The sequence below is a fragment of the Puma concolor genome, chromosome C1 (genome assembly GCF_028749965.1).
Source record: "Puma concolor isolate L17-30 chromosome C1, mPumCon1.1.hap2, whole genome shotgun sequence".
NCBI classification, from domain to species: Eukaryota; Metazoa; Chordata; class Mammalia; order Carnivora; family Felidae; genus Puma; species Puma concolor.
The window spans coordinates 152,197,107-152,217,885 of NC_141674.1; the positions used below are offsets into that span (position 1 = coordinate 152,197,107).

Below are 20,779 nucleotides of genomic sequence, written 5' to 3' on the forward strand. Positions count from 1 at the left end.
TTAGATGGAATATCACAATGTAGCTAGTATTTATATTCCTCCATAATTGGAATTAGTAGATCATTAACTCCCTGTTTCTTCTGCCTAATTTATCTTTTGATTCCTGACAATTTTTTTTATTTAATGCAAATTGCACATATAACTGCTATTTTTTTGACCATGTTCTTTCTTTGTTTATACTATTATGTTACCTTTTTCCTCTTTACCCGATGCTACAATTTGAATATTAGTGAGTTCTCTTCCTTGTAATTCAGAAAAGCTTAATCGTATTTTAGTTTTCTCACCCTCCTCCTCTAAGGATTATACAATCCTTAAGATTGTCACTATCATGTAGACTCTAAGGGTAACTATATGGGAAAATACTGAGATCAAAATAACCATGGATTCCCATTGCTTAGGGATCTTAAGCATAAGTGGAAATCATCTTAAAATGTTTCCAAACAATAATAAACTGTGAAAAAATATGTAAGTATTTTACATCAAATCCCCCATCTTAAATAAGTCCTTTAAGCTGAGTGATTCTGTAACTATTAAAGTTATTTTTTATATTTCTACCTTGAAACTTTTTGTTTTTTTTTCTTCTTAATTACAGATTTTTGTTCATTCTTCTGGGACCCCTGGGAAAGGGTCAACAGTACCATGAGATTGGCAGATCAATTGCAACCCTAATGACAGATGAGGTATTTATTCAAGTTCATTGGGAACATTTTCCCCATTAGGTACACTTAACTTTTGGAGTTCCTGTATTCATGACTATTTGTTGTGAATCAGATTTCTCTCTATTAAATCCCCCTTCTTCTATGTTTCCAGTATAAAATTTCCTTTGAAAAAATTTGTTTGAAAGGGGTAATAAATTCACACACATGACTATAATGCTTTAAAACCTCATACTCTAGAGAAAATTCTTTATTTAGTGACATTTAGAAGATATTTATTAATATTCCCTTATAGTGTATGTCCTGCTAAAGTGAGTGCCATTGTTAATATCATTACAAATCTTGTAATTATTTTGGGCAAAATAATTTTAGGACTTCAAGAGAAAACAATGACAGTGTATCTGAATAGTATATATGACACCAAAAGCTATGCAACATCTATCAACTCTCTTTACAGTTTTGCCTGAATGTTCTTAACCTGAGAGTCTTTGAACCATTAGAGGAGCTACAGATGGATTTCAAGGGGGCTGTGATCTTTATGATACAGCACACAAATTTTTCTGTGTAAAAAATTTGTATGTACTTTTTTTGGGACTGGAAAAAAGTTTTTAGCAGCTTCTCAAAGAGGTATATGTCTCAAAAATGTATGATCATGAAAATAAGAACATAAGTGCTAACATATAACTGGTTTCTTGTATCCCCAGCACCTTGTGGAAATCTATTTTTTATTGTTTTTGATTGTTAAAGAAGAGCAAGTACAAAAGACCACAGAAGGGTCATACATTCAAAATTTAGTAGTAAATAATAAACAGGCTATACGTTTTCTAGAATCTCATCTAAAGAATTTAAGGTATTTATTGAAATACATGGCTTTGGATTGAAAATTTGAAAAAAAAAAACAAATTAGTATTGTTATATAACTTTTCCTTAGGTTTATGAAATCTGAAATTTTGAACTTTAGGGTTTGATATAAATTCTATTATATCTGTCCAAATTATGTTTTATGGTTTTGTATGGATTTGTTATTGATATTTACATATAGGAAACCAAAAACCAGAAGAAAAACATATTTTTCATCAGTTTGAGAATCAACGAGTGTATTAGTTTTCTATGGCTGCCATAAAAATTATCACAAACTAGGTGATTAAGACAAGAATAATTTATTTTCTCACATTTTGGGGAGCTAGAAGTGTGAACTCAAGGTGTCAGTAGGACCACATTCTCTCGAAGGCTCTAGGGGAGAATGTTTCCTTGTCTCTCCAGCTCCTGGTGGCTCCTGGCATTTCTTGCCTTGTGGTGGCAAAATTTCAGTCTTCACCTCCATCTTCATGTGGCCTTCTCCTCTGTGCCTCTGTGTTTTCTTCTTTTCTGTCTCTTACAAGAACACCTGTCATTGAATTTAGGGCTCACTCTAATTTAGGATGATTTTATCCTGAGATCTTTACCTCCATTATATCTGCAAAGACCCTTATTCCAAATAAGGTCACATTCTGAGGTTCAGGTGGATTTATGTTTTGAGAGGACACTACTCGGTCCACTACAGTGAATGTCATTTTATTGAGGACATCTGAGAGAAGACAGGGGAGTTAAAAAAAGGGCTTCAGGAGGACCACCCACTTGCTCTAGTAGAACTCTCATGAGAAGACACAGTATCTTTGCTTTAAGTGGTTCCATAATGGTTAATATTTTACAATTTTTACAGCATTGCAAAATATATGCCACTGTGATTTGTAGTCCACAATTTAAGTACTGTCACTTTTATGCACATGTATTTTGTGTTATGTTTCCACATCTTAAGACATTAGGACATTACATTAAGTTGTTTCTGGGGCATGGGATAGGTTATACGATAAGAGGGACACGTTGGGTCATGGGAGGTACATATATACTCAACGTATCTCTCTTCCTAATTCTTCCTTTCCCCAATTAGGTGTCAAGACTTTCTCAACAGAAAGATTTCAATTCCAAAGTTTTTTAAAACTAATCCACTGGGTGTGGAACAACAGAGAAACATCCATGTTTTTTAAATTTTAGGGTGAGAGTGATAGCAGAGAAAGAAAGGATTTCCATCTATTTCCCTGATTAAAGAGAACTACCCAATTTGAGAACAAGCATTGGCCATCTAATGAGGGCTCAAACATAAATCCCTTAGATTTGAAAGTTTAGAGCTTAGTTTTAGAGTAATTTGTAACTCTCACCAGTGGGATAGAGAAGCAGAAACTCAGCCAGAAAGTTACTATAGAAGACGAGGGCGATTAACGATAAAGGGCATGTTAATTATAATAGTGCATTAATTGAATATCAAGAAATATTTAAATGTTTTCTCTTTTAAAAGAGAAAGCACTTTTTTTTGTTGTTCAAAACACAGGTAGACAAGTTGTTCTGCTTATCTAATCGCTTTGAAGGCAATGAATAATTACACTCATTAAGAACAAAATTTAGTTTGATTCATAAAGTTTAGTTAAGAAACTGATGAATCGGATTACAGTATCAAACTGTAAATTCTGTGACAGCTGTTACCACTTATTATTCATTTTTGTGCCCTGGTTTTGTCAGGTGCTCAAAAAAACTTTTTGTTGCCTGAGCTCTGTTTGTTTTTCTCCTCTCCATACTGGAAACTTCTTGTACATACATAGTCTGTCTTTTCCTTTTGTGTCTTTAGACTTAGCTAGCCTGGCATCTGGTCTTCAGTCAGGGTTTAATAATTTTTTTTTAATGAGTTAATGACTGAATGTGCTAGTCCTCTTAGCAATACCTGATCTTGAATCAATTGAGTAATCTATTTTGTTCCTTTCCGTTAAGCATTGCTAGAGATAAATCATATGATTTTGCTTATTGGCACTACGACCATTGTATTAACCCCTTTCCATTCTTAAACATTATTAAGCACACCAAAGACTTTTTGTTTATATAATAGCATGCCAATATTTATCATAATAGAACTTAAAACTGAGAATTTTTAAAAATCTGTATTTATGAAATTCATTTAAAAATAATAATAAAACCAATATATATTAACATACTGAAATAATGTTTATGAAATAAAATCAATATATGTTAACATAAATAATGAAATAACGTTTATGAAAACAAAAGGAAAGACAAAAACAAAAAATTTCCTGAGAGTGACATCATTTTTCTTTTTCTTGTTCTTGGCTTTTGAGCCAACAGTTTTCTCTGTTACCCAGATTTTGAGTCAGTACTGACTTTTCTGTTCAATCAGAGAACATGCCCAAATACAGTAGCTATTTAAGAAATACATATCAAATACATGTCCAGGTTTCCTCCATCCTGAAAATGAAATACCTACTGCTTCATATAGCATCTACCATTGAAGAACTGTTGACTGAATCTGAATCTCAACAGCTTTGTAGGAGTAGTGTTCACCTAGTTCTCGATATCTTAGCTTCATTCATCTCAATGTGTTACAGTCTGAATTTTGTTGGCACCACTGTGCTAAAACTGCTTTCAGTAAGGTCCTTATTTACCAGATATACTATTCCATGTTCTGTACTCAGTGTCACTTGATCTCCTATTGGCATTTGACATTGTTGAATACCTGTTCTTTCCTTTTTTTTTTCATGAATAACAACTAAAATTAATTGTGTGCTTTGTTTTGAAACTAAATTTTGAAATAAGAACTATTGCTTAAATACATTCTTTTATGTACAATGAGTTTTTTAGTTTATCTCTCATATACAAGTTTTTAATATACCTAGAATTGCTTTTTGCATGGGAGATGGGTAAAGATCCAATTTCATTTTTATATAATCACTTGGCTTAGTACCATTTATTGGTTAGTCCATCATGTACTCAATGGTGGGTAATAAGTGCTTTTCAAAAAAACCCCCATCCATCTCTGCGCCATCACTATTTTAATTATAGTATTCTTACTATAATGAGTCTTGGTCTCTATTAGGTCGAATTCCTTCTTCACTTTGTTCTTTATTAATTCGTTCAATAAATATTTATTGAATGTGAACTATTTATCAGGCACTTTTGCAGTTGATGGGGATATATGAGTGAACAAAAGAGACAAAAGCCTTTTCTTTCATTGAGCTAATAGTCTAGTGAAAAGATAGACTAATACATAAAAGTAAAATGTATGATATGTGGTGATAAGTGCTTTGGAGGAAACCGTCAAAGCAGGGAAGGAAGATAGGAATGGAATGGAGACAGTTGCAAGTTAAAATCAGGAACCTAAAAGAGAAGGAGCAAGCTATTCAGATATCTGAGGGAATACTTTCCAAACAAAAGAATAAATGAGGGAAAATGCTTTGAGACAGGAGCTTGCCAGGAATATCTGAGGAACAGCAAAGAGGACAACATGGCTGGGCAGGAGAGAGAAAGGGAGAGTGCAGTAGGCAATGAGGTCAAAGAGGCAACAGGCCAGTCTCTGTAGGGACTTGGAGTTGGGAAGCAAATGAAAGACTTTGAGAAAAGAAATGACATGATTTATCTTGTGGAGGAGCAAGGGAAAAAGCAGAGAAACCACTTGAGAGGCATTGCAACAATTTGGGCAAGCAGTGGTGGTGAGAGAGAAATCAATGCAATTCCAATCAAAATTCCAACAGGATTTATCAAGGAGCTTGATAAACTTATTCTAAGAAAAACATAGAAGAATGAAGGTCCAAAAATATTAAAAGCAGGCTTGAATGAAACAAACACATTTATTGAGGTTTCTTCCTAATTCACTGCTGCTTTTTTTCAGCTTCCTTTTCTGTATCCTTCCTTCTTCCCTTCCACTGCATTGAAACTTGCTCCTTAATTATGGTTCCTACATTATCAGTTTCTCCTTCCCTACTCTATCATTTCTATCTCCTTATAAAGATGGTCTAGACTCTCCTATATTTTATTTATTTTTTAAAAAAAAATTTTTTTTTCAACGTTTATTTATTTTTGGGACAGAGAGAGACAGAGCATGAACGGGGGAGGGGCAGAGAGAGAGGGAGACACAGAATCGGAAACAGGCTCCAGGCTCCGAGCCATCAGCCCAGAGCCTGACGCGGGGCTCGAACTCACGGACCGCGAGATCGTGACCTGGCTGAAGTCGGACGCTTAACCGACTGCGCCACCCAGGCGCCCCAGACTCTCCTATATTTTAAAAGAAGAGAAAGAAACAAAGAGAGGAAGAGAGGTGGGCGGGGGGAGGAAAAAAGGAAAGAAGAAAGAAGGAAAGGGTACTTCCTCATTGTGTGGTCTTGAGCAAGTTAACTTCCACTCTCTCTGCCTCAGTTGCCTCATCTTCAAACTGGGAATGACAATAATTGTAAATATTTCATGTTATTATTGTGAAGAATATATATTTATTGCCTACTACATATTGGAGATAAAGTGGTAGAAATGAAAGCTTTGGGCACTGGCCTCATGGAACACCCTGAAGTCATCCTTGACTCCTCTTTCACACTCAAGTCTGATCTATCTGTAAATCTGCCTGCCTCTACTTTCACATTATGTGCAGAATCTTACTACTTCTGACTTTCTGAACTGCTATCACCTGGTTCTTACCCTCATCACCTGGCCCATGCCACCATTATTATTCTACCATCGCAATAGAACTCCTACTGCTCTCTCTGCCCTTGCCTACTTCCTTCTGTTCTCGAGACAACAGCAGGAGCTAGGCTTCTGCTCAAGGCCCTCTAATAGCTTCTTATCTCATTCAGAGTAAAAGTGAAAATTCTCATGAAGATCTAAAAACTCCCAGGATGACTTTCTGCCCTTTTGACCTTTCCTGCTGCTCTCCCTCTAGCTCATTCCTTCCCAGCATTTGGCCACCTAGCTACTTCTCAAATATGACATGCATGCTTTCACCCGAGAATCTTTGCACTGGATATACCCTCTGCCTGGAGAGCTCTTGCTTCCAATACCTTGGTTTTTGCTGAAATGTCTCACTGAGGTCTTCCTTAATCACCCTATTTAAAATTATAGCACCCCCCATACCCTTATTCTCTTTTCCTACCTCATTTTTCTGTATTGGACTTTCCACCCTCCAACAAAATATATACACTCCTACCCTCCCACTAGAATGTAAGCTCCATGAGGGGATGGATTTTTGTTGGTTTTATTCACTGATGTATCCTTAGCATATAAATAGTTTGATAAATATTAAATGAATGTTCAGAGCTCATGTGTTAGCAGGAAAAATAAGCATTAAACAACTAATTATATAATTAACAATACAATAATTATAATTACAGTGAAAGCTATCAAGAAAAAGGACAAGGTGTTAGGAACGTATTAACAGGATGTCTAATCTTGTTTGAGAGGGGATCAGGGAAGGCTTCTCTTAAAAGTCAAATGTATGTTGAAATCAGAATGTTAGGTTAGCTAAACAAAGAGAAGGGAGAAGAGCCCTTTAAAATAAAGCTATTGGGGAAATTGGTGATAGGAAATCAATAGTAAAGAATGTTTTTAATTTAAAATCAAACAAATTGTGGTATCTGAGGAGTTTGAAGACAATAGGAAATCAGCTGCCCTGAATGAATTTGGACATTCATATATCTAAAGCAGGTATAAGATCATGTGATCCTTTGAAGCAATTAAAAATTTTTTTAAATATTTATTTTTTTTAATGTTTATATTTATTTTTGGGACAAAGGGAGACAGAGCATGAGTGGGGGAGGGGCAGAGAGAGAGGGGGAGACACAGAATCCATGGCAGGCCCCAGGTGGGGCTCAAACTTGTCAACCGCGAGATCATGACCTGAGCCGAAGTTGGAGGCTCAGCCCACTGAGCCACCCAGGCACCCCAATGTTTATTTATTTTTGAAGGAGAGAGAGACAGACTGTGAGTGGGGGAAGGGCAGAGAGAGAGGGAGACACAGAATCCAAAGCAGGGTCGAGGCTCCAAGCTGTCAGCACAGAGCCCAATGCGGGGCTTGAACCCACAAACCGTGAGATCATGACCTGAACCGAAGTCGGAGGCCCAACCGATTGAGCCACCCAGGCGCCCCGAAACAATTTTTTTAATTAAGAGGTCAAATCAAGAAAGATTTCAAGAGAGTTGCTACTAACAGGGAAACAGTAAAGTAGTTAAACTCTTGTTGGGATTAAGAACATTTGCAACTCTTAAATGTTTAGATTGGGTCTCATGATCATATAAAACTCTGTAGAAGAGGAGAGATATTCTGAGCTATAAACTCAGTGGCTTATGGTAGGAAATCAGTGTTGTCAATATTTAGAAAAAATATCTTTCCCAAAATACAACTAAACCATTAATATGTTTTTGGTGTCTTCAAATTATCCTAAAACAAGACTATATGTTTATCATACCAATGATCATCTGTGAAAAGTTCTTGGTTGGAAAGTAAAGCAAAAGCCTTTGAAAATAATCATAATCTCTTCTTCAGCAGTTTAGATTGAGTATCAAACCAGAAACTAAAACAAATGTTCTAAAAGTAGAATATTTGAAAACACAATTTCCCTGGAAATTTTAGAAAAGGTGGTCAGTGTAATATGTAACTCAGCATAAGAATAATTTAGTAACCCCAAGCCTCAAATGTCTGCTCCATTTCATATTATATGAAATACAAAAAGTATCAGAAATATTCATATTATGTTTAATATAGACTAAATTATCCCATGTATCTTTATTTTTACTTTCTTCATTTGTTATGTTAAATATACCATTTGTCTCTGTGTTATGCTGCAGGAATAACCACCTACAATCTCAGTGGTTTAAAACAGTGAGCATTTATTTCTATCATGGCCTGTGTCTGTCCTAAGTTAGCAGAGGGGTTCTGCAGATTATCGTCGCTCAGGTACCCAGGCCCATAGAAGCTCCCCCTCACCCTGCTTTTTCTCAGTCACTACGGCAGACAAAAGACAATGCGTTAAATTACATGCAGATTGTCATAACTTCCATTTGAAATTGACATATGTGCACCTAAATGGGGTACACCTAATCCCACTATCAAAGAAGGCAAGGAATGACATCTTACCCTATGTCGAGAAGAACTGTGATGTCTGTCAATAGCATAAATGACTACCACAGCGTGCGCGTGTGCGTGTGTGTAAATGTAACTCATTGTGAATGGAAATATGCTTGTTATACTGTATAGATGATGTGATATATATTCAGAAAACACTCATTTATAACTTTATTATTATTTAAAAATTAAAACAAAATAACCTTTTAAATTAGTTTAATTTATGTTTCAGGGTATAAGTATTGCTAAAATTTTCAATATATTCTGTAAATCTTATCTCTGTTTTTAAGCAAGGGCTTCTTTCTGAAAGTTTGATTTTGCCACACAAAAATAACCTTTGCCAAGCTTGAATCCTTAATTCTAACTGAATGAGATTCCTTTCATACTCCTTTCTCTTTTTCTTACTTTTGTTTCAGAAATTTCAACATTCATTCTAGCACTCTAAGAAAAATCTATATCTGTGTGCGTTCGTAGAATAAATTATAATAGTTTAAAAACTTTTTTTAGTTAGAGCTGCCTAGTTCTTCAAATTGTTATAATCACATGTAAGATAACTGGGAAATGAAAACACTGAACACATTAAGATTTTATGATTACTTTTTATCTTTATTTATTATTTTTATCTTTTCCTCCTGTAGGTATTTCATGATGTTGCTTACAAAGCTAAAGATCGCAATGACTTGGTATCAGGAATCGATGAATTTCTAGATCAGGTTACTGTTCTTCCTCCTGGCGAATGGGATCCAAGCATTCGTATAGAGCCTCCCAAAAATGTTCCTTCCCAGGTATGTATATTTGAAAATACTCTTAAAAATCCCATCATTTTTTTGTCTTTTAAATACATGTACTAAAAAAGTATAACTCATTGAAAAGATTCAAAATGATTTAAATTGTGTGTTATTGTGATTTTTAATAATATATATATATATTTGGTGTTCATTCCCTTTTGTGGCATGGAGCTCCTAAACCCCTTCAAATTTCCTAAGTGGGGAGCAAGATGTTAATGAGGTGACTTTTGGAACTCACCACAGGATGGGCTGCTGGCCACTGGAACCAACTGTGTGATTAGAGGGTTAGAACTTTCAGTCCCACCCTCCCACCTCCAGGAAGTGGAAGGGGCTGGAGATTGCATTCAGTCACCAATTGCCAATGTTTTCATCAATCATGCCTATGTAATGAAGCCTCCATGAAACCCCAAAAGGACAGGGAGCAGAGAGCTTCCAGGTTGGTGAACATGTGGAGACTGGGGAGAGAAGCATGTCTGGAGAGGGCAAGGAAGCTCCTCACCCTTTCTCCATACCTTGCCCTGTGCATCTTTTCTACCTGGCTGTGTTCCTGAAAGTTATATCCTTTCATCATAAGCCAGTGATCTGTATGCAAAATGTTTCCCTGAGTTCTGTGAGCTGCTCTAGCAAATTAATTGAACCCGAGGAGAGGGTCATGGGAATCTTTGATTTATAGCCACTCAGTCAGAAACTCAGGTGGCAACTTGGGGTGAGACGGGGGCAATCTTGCAGGTGTAAACCCTTAATAATGGAATCTGATGCTGTGTCTCATTAAATAGTGTCAGAGTTGAGCTGGATTGTAGGATACCGAGCTAGTATCTGTAGCATTGCTTGTTGGTGTGGAGAACCCCCTGGTTCAATGGGGAACACATTGGAATTGGTACCAGAACCTATATAGCACCTAAGAAGGTAGGGATATGAAGTTACAGAGTCTTAATGCTATCCAACACACTTCACTGAGAAATCTGATATATTGATGATATACTACCAAATCAAATGGTCCCATATGCCTGGAAAGATTTTAAACCCACCTTAAAACATATTATACTGGAGGAAAATTAAAATTTTAATAAACATGTAAAATATGGCCTGAGAAAAGCCCATTGCTATCTTTCCATATTTTGATATATTACTTTGAAATTGGTGAATATTTTTTTTTTTAAAATTTTTTTTTTTCAACGTTTTTATTTATTTTGGGGACAGAGAGAGACAGAGCATGAATGGGGGAGGGGCAGAGAGAGAGGGAGACACAGAATCAGAAACAGGCTCCAGGCTCCGAGCCACCAGCCCAGAGCCTGACGCGGGGCTCGAACTCACGGACCGCGAGATCGTGACCTGGCTGAAGTCGGACGCTTAACCGACTGCGCCACCCAGGCGCCCCGAAATTGGTGAATATTAAGAAAATTCAGCCTGGGCTGCCTGGGTGGCTCAGTCGGTTAACCATCTGACTCTTGATTTCATCTCAGGTCATGATCTCACAGTTCCTTAGATCAAGCCCTGCATTGGGCTCTGTGCTGACAGTGCAGAGACTGCTTGGGATTCTCTCCCTCTCTCTCTGCCTTCATCCCACTCTCTCTCTCTCTCTCTCTCTCAAAATAAATAAACTTTTTTTTTTTTTTTAAAAAGGAAAGAAAATTCAGCCTCCAGCCCAGACACAACACTCCCATCACCATGGCTTCTCTGGGGTCATTGGCATTTTCCTCCTCTCTCCTCCTTTTGTGTATGGAGCTTGGTGAGGGAAACCTGATCAAAGAATTAAAGATCGAATTTTGCTATGTGTCTGGATTTTCTTACTGCCTGTTCTTGCCATTTTATAATGTACCAAGTGGAAACTAGATAAAAATGTATACAGTAAGGCTTTCAATAATTTATATTTTTCCTAGGTGACATCATTTATCACCCTGTTGAAAAATAAAGTCACATGATCTTGTTTTCTGCCTAGTCAATCCACCTTGCCACACTGAACATTTCACAGTTCAGACTTTTTGAAGTCTATTAAGTAGGAATGTTTATTCTGCTGTATTTCTAGAAATTAAACTTTAATGACATTTCAAAGCTCTTTAATGCTTTCAAGTTCTTTTTGATATCTGATGAAGGGTCAGTATCAAAATTATATAAATAACTTATAAAACTCAATACCCCAAAACAAATAATCCAATTAAAAATGGGCAGAAGGCAGGAACAGACATTTCTCCAGAGAAGACATTCGGATGGCCAATAGGCATATGAAAAGATTTTTAATATCACTCACCATCGGGAAAATGCCAGTCAAACTATGATGAGGTATCACCTCATACCTGTCAGAATAGCTAAAATTAAAAACAAGAGACAACAGATGTTGGCAAGGATGTAGAGAAAAATGAACCTCTTGCATTGTTGGTGGGAATGCTAACTGGTGCGGCACTGTGGAAAACAGTATCGAGGTTCCTTGAAAAGTTAAACATAGAGCTATTCTATGATCCAGTAGTCACTCCACTAGCTATTTACCCAGAGAATACAAAAACACTAATTCAAAGTGATACATGCACTTCTATGTTTATAGTAGCATTATTTACAATAGTCAAATTATGGAGGCAGCCCGAGTGTCCATCGATAGATGAATGGATAAAGAAGAGGTGAATATAAAATGGTCTATTACTCAGCCATAGAAAAGAACGAAATCTTGCCATTTACAACAGCATGGAACAAGCTAGAAAGTATAATGCTAAGCAAAATATGTCAGTCAGAGAAAGACAAATACCATATGATTTCACTCATGTGAAATTTAAGAAACAAAACAAATGAGCAAAGAAAAAAAAAAGAAAGTGAGACAGACAAAGAAACAGACTCTTAACTATAGAGAACAACCTGATGGTTACCAGAGGGGTGGTGGGTGGAAGAATGGCTGAAATAGTTGATGGGGATTAAGGAGGGCCCTTGTGAAGATGGGCACCAGATGATTAAAATAAAAACTTAAAAAAAAGTAAAAAAATAATATTCTTTTTGATAAGTATGTACTCTTTACTTAATGTCAAGATTTATTTAATGTTGTCTTGCATTAAATTGGAACATTTACAAGTTCCAGGTGGATCAGTATTTTTAAAAATAAAGCAATGAAAGCATTACAAAAAAAAAAGGAAATTTAAAGGCATGGCTTAATCATATCAAATAGAAAATTCCCCCTTACTGCTAATCTTATTTCTGATTGGGAAGAATTATTTTTTAACTTTTTTTTTAAATGTTTATTTATCTTAGAGACAGAGTGCAAGTGGGGGAGGGGCAGACACACACACACACACACACACACACACACACAATCTGAAGCAGGCTCCAGGCTCTGAGCTGTCAGCAAAGAGCCCAATGTGGGGCTTGAACTCACAAACTGCGAGATCATGACCTGAGCTGAAGTCAGATGCTTAACCGACTGAGCCACCCAGGCACCCCAGAATTTTTAAATTAGAATTCTTATGTTCATGTTACCTTTGTGTGGATGTATGATATAAAAATTGTAAAAATTAAAACTCCAGTGTGCATTTCACTTATTATATAATCCAGAGAGGTAAAAATAAAGACTATTATTTTGCTATTATTTGGGGTCATTTTTAAATTACAGGCCTGACTTTGTTGAGATTTGTAGCCAAATGTTTGTTAAGGCCACTCATATTGCCACGTCTCTTCCTACTGAATATGCCCCCTGCAGCCCCCACAGATGTCATCTACTCAGCCTTCCCTAGGGCTTTTGTCCCTGTGGAGTCCAACTTGCCTGACCTTACTGCTCTAGTTGACTAAGACCCGGACATAGAATGTTCTCCTGGTTAGACAGAGGTGGGAAAAAAATCTCAATCTCCCTATCGATTTAAGAAATACACACTGATGTCTTATTTCTGAAGTCATTTCATAATTATTAAAGATTATTTGATTTCCTTTTCTCAACAATTACAATTTTGTGATTCTGTACCTGCAGCCACATTGTTTCAGTTGATCTACTAAAATAAAAGAAGTTGCTGAAAGTGTAATTTTTGGGGTTATAGATTGACTTATTTTTTGTACTTGTAAACATATTTGCACTTATGATATTAGAAAAAGACAATACAATGCTTCCTGAAGTGGTAAGAAAGAAACTCTTTAATCGATTTTATTTGGGAAAAATTCTGTGAAAATATTAATACATTTGAAAATGAGTGAGACTTCAAAAGTCACTTGTTAATACCATTTAGTTTTTTGAACATTAAGACTGAAGTCAAGCATTTTTGAAAACATCTTGCCTTTGAGAAATGATATTTTTGAGGCAAGTGGAGGACTGGGAGCTCTGTATTTTTAAAATTGTTTTTATGAGACTCTTTAAAATCAGGATTAATTACTGGACTCAGAATATTAAGAGGCAATAGTAGAAAGAACATCGAATTAAGAATCAAGGCACTTGGGTTCTGCTATGCTTCTTTATAACATTAGTATTTTTTAAATGCATGTTGTAATTGAATAATAGATGCTATGAGCTATGTTTTCTTTCACTAAATGGAGCAAGATAAATTAAAAGATATTAAGCACTCTGACAGAGTAAGATAAATTAAAAGATATTAAGCACTCTGACTTCATACTATTTAAATACTGTTTTCCTCCATGGGATAATTTCCGTGGTTTTTATGTTCTTTTGAAATGTATAAGTCACAGAATTTTTAATACCTTTTTCTCTCAGTTAAGAGAAGAAGAACTTGTCCACTTCAAGGGATAACCCTGAAAATTAGAACTTTGTGTGGGTCCTTATAATCACTCCCTTGTGTATACCATAAACTTCTTTGCTTTTCTCTCACGCCAATTACTTGCTTGTTAAAACCACAACCCTGTGTGAATCCAACTCTTAAATCTGTACCTGCATTGATGCAGTTGGATGTAGCTGAAGGAAAACAGCTACACTGACTAATCTCGTTAGTTCATGACCACATACCTCAAGTGGGCCCTTAATGTTGCCGGTTCATCATCCTATCTCCCCTGGTCCAATAAGTTTCTCTAGATGACTATTTCACACCTGTTTTCTCTCCTCACATCTTCAGCACATCCTTCTGACCCTCACTTTCAGATTTGCTTCCTACTTCTCTGAGAAATGTGAAATAACTTAAAGGGAACTTCCATAGACTCCCACCACCACATCTACCTGCCTGCAGGCATCTACTCCCACATACTCTGCTTTCCTATATATTATTATTGAATTATCCAAAGTCAGCATTCTACCTTTGCATTAGATCCCATCTGTTCAAACCTACTCAAAGACATTACACCAATTCTCTTTCTTTCCTATATCATCAATTCTTTTGTTCTCTATTATGTCATTATTGTTAGCATAAAACCTTACTAATTTGCAAATCTTTAAAAAAAAAACCTCTCAATACTGCTATCACCATCAGCTACTCATCCATTCCTTATTTTCCCCTCTGCAACCAAATGGCACAAGGGTTCTCTGAACTACCTGCCTCCAATTCCTCTTCTCCAATAAGACTTTTGCCCCATCACTTCACTAAAACTACGTACATGAAGGTCACCGAGGATCTCTACACTGTTCAATCCCATAGTTCTTAGTCTGCATTCTATTTGCCTGCCAGTCAACAGCATTTGACAGAGTTGATGACTCCCCTTTCCCTGTACTCTCTTTGCTTGGTTCCCAAGACACCACACTCTTGGTTTTTCTCTTAGCTCACTGGTCACTCCTCAATCTCCTATGCTGGTTTCTTCTTTTTTCCCCTGATTTCTTTATGTTGAGCTGATACAGGGCTCAGTCTTTGCTCATCTTTTCTTTTCTACCTACACTCATTCTCTTGGTAATATCATCCAATGTTATAGCTTTAAATCCTTTCCCAAATTTACTATTTACCTTGAACTTGAGAGTTATTTATCCACATGCCAATGTCTCCCCTTGGATGTCTTATAGATATCTAAAACCTGACATATGCAAAGTTTGAACTGAATTGTAGATTGTTTCATTTCTATATCTGTATTCATCTTTGCATTTATATTAGAAAAGGCAATATAATACTTCCTGAAGTATACAAGAAACTCCGATCTTTTCTCAAAGTCTGTTGCATTTGCACCTGCCTCTATTGGTACGTCTTAACTCCATACTTATAGTTGGTCAAGCCAAAAACACTCATTTTTTAAATTTATTCTTAGATTTCCATTCTTCCAGGAAATACTCTTGGATTTTCCTTTAATATTTATCCAGAATTACACCATTTCTCATTGTTGCTACTGCTGCCATCCTAGTTCAAGCTACCATCATTTTTTTCCCTCCTAGATTATTGAAATAGTTTTGTTTTTAATCACTCTCCTTGTTTCTGTCCTTGGCCCCCAACATCTGTTATCAGCACAGCAGCCAGAGTGACTCCAAGTGAGACCATGCTACTCCTTTCCTCAAAACCCTACAACATTTTCTCAATTCACTGAGAATAAAAGCCAAATACGTACAATGGTCTACTAAATCTATACAATCTGGCTTCCCTTTATTTCTTCAAAGTAAACTCCTATGACTTTCTTCCTTGTGAACTCTTTTCCAAGAATGTCGGCTTCTTTGTTCTTTGTTCTTTAAACCCTACAGCCATATCCCTGCCTTGACACTGTCTCACTTGCTGTTCTTTCTGTCTGGATATCCCCCAGTTATTCTCATGGCTTATTCTCTCAGCTCCCTTAGGCTTTTCTCAAATGACACTTTCTCACTGATCCTACCTGACCGCTTTGTTTATAATTGCCACTCCTTCCTCCCTACCCACCCACCCCATACCTCAGATCCCCCTCTTAACTCTGCTCTTAATTTTCATTTTTACATAGGTTTTAATCTAACACATTGTAGAATTAATTTACTTATGTGTTTATTTGTTTATTGTTTGGGTTCCCCATTAGAAGGTGAGTTCCACAGGCCTGATTTGTCCACTGGTGTCTTAGTGGTGGGGTTGAGTACCTGACACAAATTGGCTTTCAATAAGTATTGGTTGGTTGAATTAGTAGATTGCATAAGTTGAGTAGTCAAATATATATATACACTCTTTAATTTGTTTTAAAAAACCAAAATACCTGTGTTTCTGAACAAAAAATATTTCCTATATTTTCCTCAGAATATTCATCGGTACTGTTCATACATCTCTTTTCACACACCTTTCCCCCTTACTATAAGATGAACACTCCTTGATGAAACAGGTACTTTAGAATGGCTAATATATTTCATGGTTTATCATTTGCCTTATCAATGTATAGCTTTTTCCATTGTAAGACAATGAGACATAGCCAGTAAGGGATAATTACCCACGAGACCAAATAATATCACTTGCTTTCTGAGATTTATGGAAGCTAAGAAGTATTTCCCTGGGTGACTGTTGGGTATTTAGGGTACCAAGGCCACCCTTAAAGCCCTTTACTGTATATAATAGCTATTTATGTGTAAAGGCAGTTCCTCCATCAGCTGACAGACATCCTCTCTTTAATCTTTGAATTTTTGTTCATTGTACCTATTCATATACCTGGGAAGTTGTAAAAATATCAAGCAATGAACTTTTCTCTATTTTGTGCATTTCAAAACCTATTTTTCTCATGTTTTAAACCTGTGCCACTTTACCTAAATGTCCCATTGTACATAAGATCATTTGCTAATTCACATGCTTAGACTATTTTGGAATGGCAGTGAAGTAAATATTTTAACTGCACCACTTAAAAAAATTTTATGATACTTTTCAGCCCTTTTGAACACATTGGCATCCTCTAGGATAACCAATAGGGAGGATTTTATGATTTTTAAAAATCTCTGTCACCGACAAAAGTGGGTGGAACAGGCTTGTGATAAGACAGCACTTCCATAAGCCTCAGTTAATTTGTCAATGACTGAATGGAAGTTTCCATTTGTAAGAGTCTGGGATCTCCGTGAGTCAGAAAGAACCATGTTGTAAATCATTCCTTAGGTAGGAAGATATCTGCCAGAATAACAGGGAACCACCCTTAAAAATAGCTAGCGATAATAGTTTAAGTTGATTGAACAGTTGAACTATGCCAGGCATACAACACCACCGTAACTAGTGCCTCCTCATTCCAACCTAGCCAACCCTGGTCTCTCTTCGTCCCCTTTCTTTCCTTCATTGTCTTCCTAGCTGAATGTCTACCTGACATTAGAGACTTGCTTGTCTCCACTAATAGAATGCCTTTTCTCACTCACCTGTGCATTTCTAACATCCGTAACAATGAATGGCACACAAGGCACCAATAAAGATTAATCGAAAGACTGAGTAAATGTCCATCACTTCATTTAATTTTCTCAACCACGCTGATAGGTATTGTTACTACCACTCGTGAATGGAGGAGGGAACTGAAGCATTAGGAGATTAGATAACTTTAATTAGAGTTCATGTAGCAAATAAGTAGCAGAGCCTGGGTTCTTGGCCACTCTGCATATTGCCTCAAGGGAAAAAAATTGTTTTTGTTATTTACAACTAGCACCTGAAATTAAAAAACAAAAACAAAAAACTTCCTGCAGGAGAAGAGGAAGATTCCTGCTGTACCAAATGGAACAGCTGCTCATGGGGAAGCAGAGCCCCACGGAGGACACAGTGGACCTGAACTCCAGCGAACTGGAAGGTCAGTGAAAAGTACTTGTATGGGACTTCAAAGACCAAATGATATACTGTCCTTTGTGTCAGGAATTGCTGTTTAGAGATGTAATTTTTTTTATACTTTGAATACCTGTTAATAAATACCTATTTGAGTATGTATGTATTTATTTATTTGAATATCTATTCCGTGAACACCTATGTAATGCCAATAAATTTGATTTCCCAGTATTTACTAATCATTTTTGTTACTATTAAACCAGCACAATGAATACATCATTCCATTTTTTCTTACCTAGTCTTTCATTTTGCTGTGCATAAAATGTGTTCACAGATTCGTAGAATGAATAAGAAAACTGTCAGTGGCCCCTTCTAAAAGGGCCTGTTGAAAGCTTCAAGTTCAGATGGAAATAAAAATAAATACCAAGAACTCAGTCTTATAGAACCTATCTCATTACATGCAAGTAGGATGTATATAATAGTATTTTTTATTTTTATGGTTGTAATTTGAAAGAGCCATATGATTTATTTTTTCTAATCACACATCTTTGAAGAGATGAAAGCTTCAATTTATTTCTCAAAATGGTTCTTTATCATTTTTTGACAGCTTGTCTCTCTCCAAGCAATGTGTGAGCAGAAAATCAGAAAACCTTGGGAGGGTCTGTCTTCAGGGAATATGTGCACACAGCCTCCATTATAATTGAAGGCAAGGGCAAAGGCTTTGCAGGATTGGTACCCCCTTCCTCTCAAGGCCATTTCCTGGAATGCTTGCGCTGTGTCCTTTAAGCTGACTTTCGAGTTTCTGACAACTCTATGCATTTTAATTCTCCTCTGTTCTTTCCCTTTATCTATGTTTTGTCTCTGAGGAAAGGTCCTTTAATGTCTTCCTCAGCCTCCATACATAATTTGAGATGATTCAAACAATTTTTTCCTTCTCCCTTTACTGGAAGCGTGGTTACTCCTTCTGTTTGCTTTCATATTTTCAAATGCTGTCTTTTTATTTTGGGTGGTTTCTCTCTCTCTCTCTCTCTCTCTCTCTCTCTCTCTCTCTCAGGTGTAACATGCCACATAGCTTAGATTTTTTTCAAAGTTCACTTTTCCTTACTGCTTCCTAAATCCTCCCAGGTCACCAATATCCGGTATCTTCGCTTCTCCAGAGTTCTTCCACAGATTCTGTTGCTGACATGACTTGAAGTATCCATTACTCATCTGCTCTCCGAGAGTTGCTGGTGTACATCTGGGCTGCTCTTGCACTGTTCTCTGCAATGACCTCCCACTTCCGGATTTAGATTTTTGCTGCTAAAAGCACGTTTATTACACAGTAATATCATAGCTATTGACACTATTTTATGCCCTAATAAGTAATTAATTAGAAAACAGTGGTCTACCAGAAAGTGCTATCAAACCTACAAATATTAACTACTAAGTAATAGTTCATAACCACCTCAAAATATTTTGGGGATTAGGTGGGATGTAAATGATAAATGAATAAATAAATACTGGATTAAATCTATTTTGAATTGTGACTTTGATAAGTTAACAGATCACTCAGAAATGATCCTCCCCAAATAAAAAAATATGCACATGTTTATCAAACGCACAAAGGGGACTCTAAGATGATCTTTGTGTGTATGAGTTTCATGGGTTCTCTGTAAGCTTCTTTGAGTTTAAATGTCCTGTTTTTCAATTAGAATTTCATCCTTCTCACTTTCTCCTAGTCCACATCCTTCTGATGGAAGCAATCACCAGGAAAACATAAGGAGTCTCTCACTTATGTAATAGTGAGATAGTTACTAACCGGTTACTATTGTGTCTATGTCAGTCAGGTCAGGGTGATTACAAGTAAGAGTCAAAATTTTCAGTTATTCTGAAGATACACTTTTTTCAAGGCAAACCAGAATTAGCGTCTCAAGAGAACAATAATTTTTGAGGCAGTTCTTAGATTGTCTGTGAACATTTCTATCCAGAAAATAAATAAAAATTTAATATCTTTGCATAATCCAAATATATCTAGCATACTGGCAGTAGATTGGAACATAATGGTTTTTTTTAACCTTTGTGTAGGAACTTAATCATAGTCTTATTCATTTTAATATGACATCTTTATTCCATGGAGCACAAAGAGCTTTCAGTAGCCAAGTGTTAAATCCATATGTTATTATTAAATATTCAAAGAATGAGAATACCTGTTCATTAATATTCTCATTCCTAGTAGATTAAAAATATTTTAGACCTCACATTTTAGGGAGCATTTCACAATTTACTGCTATTCTTCTCCCCTCCACCCCCCAAATCCTCTTTCAAGTGTTTTGGTGTGGTTTTGGGATATATTTAGAATAAGTGAATTTATACTAAGTAAGGCCATTATTGTCTTGTGAATGATAGATGTTGGGATAAGTTTAGACAATAATGGATCAAAATTACATTTGTCTGGGTTGGTTATTATAAGGTCCCCTTCTTAATTTCCTAAAAATGAAAACAACTATGGAATCTATCTGTCTTTACTAGGTATTACTGTCATCCATAAGGCCATTTAGATGCCTGCTTGAAACAATACGTGGTGAGGAATATTTTGGCAGAGAAAGTAGGTAACTGGAGCCATGGTTAAACGCTACTTCTTCTCTCTAGGGTAATGTTCACCATTGCAGAACGCAAAAGCCACCTTATCCTCCCAAACTTCACTTTCTGCTATGCTAAATGAAATGTAAACAATTAGAAAATACTGCCAACGGCTGAGGGTAGTAGGCCTGAGTTTAGGAGGGGTAGATTGATATAGAAATGGCACGGAGATTAGAGTGATCCTTAAATCTCATTATTTGAATTTTGATTGAAGGACAGCTCTGCACCTTGTTT

At 36.3% G+C, this 20,779-nt stretch overlaps 1 protein-coding gene across 7 annotated transcripts in view; it reads left to right on the forward strand.

Moving 5' to 3' along the window:
• SLC4A10 (solute carrier family 4 member 10) overlaps positions 1-20,779 on the forward strand; it is a 300,561-nt gene that overhangs the window by 205,865 nt on the left and 73,917 nt on the right. For all 7 annotated transcript variants that reach the window (XM_025912673.2, XM_025912675.2, XM_086718748.1 and 4 more), the window contains 3 exons: positions 593-680; positions 9,222-9,368; positions 17,854-17,954. In XM_025912673.2, the coding sequence (XP_025768458.1) occupies positions 593-680; positions 9,222-9,368; positions 17,854-17,954 (336 nt within the window). The remainder of the gene's footprint in view (positions 1-592; positions 681-9,221; positions 9,369-17,853; positions 17,955-20,779) is intronic.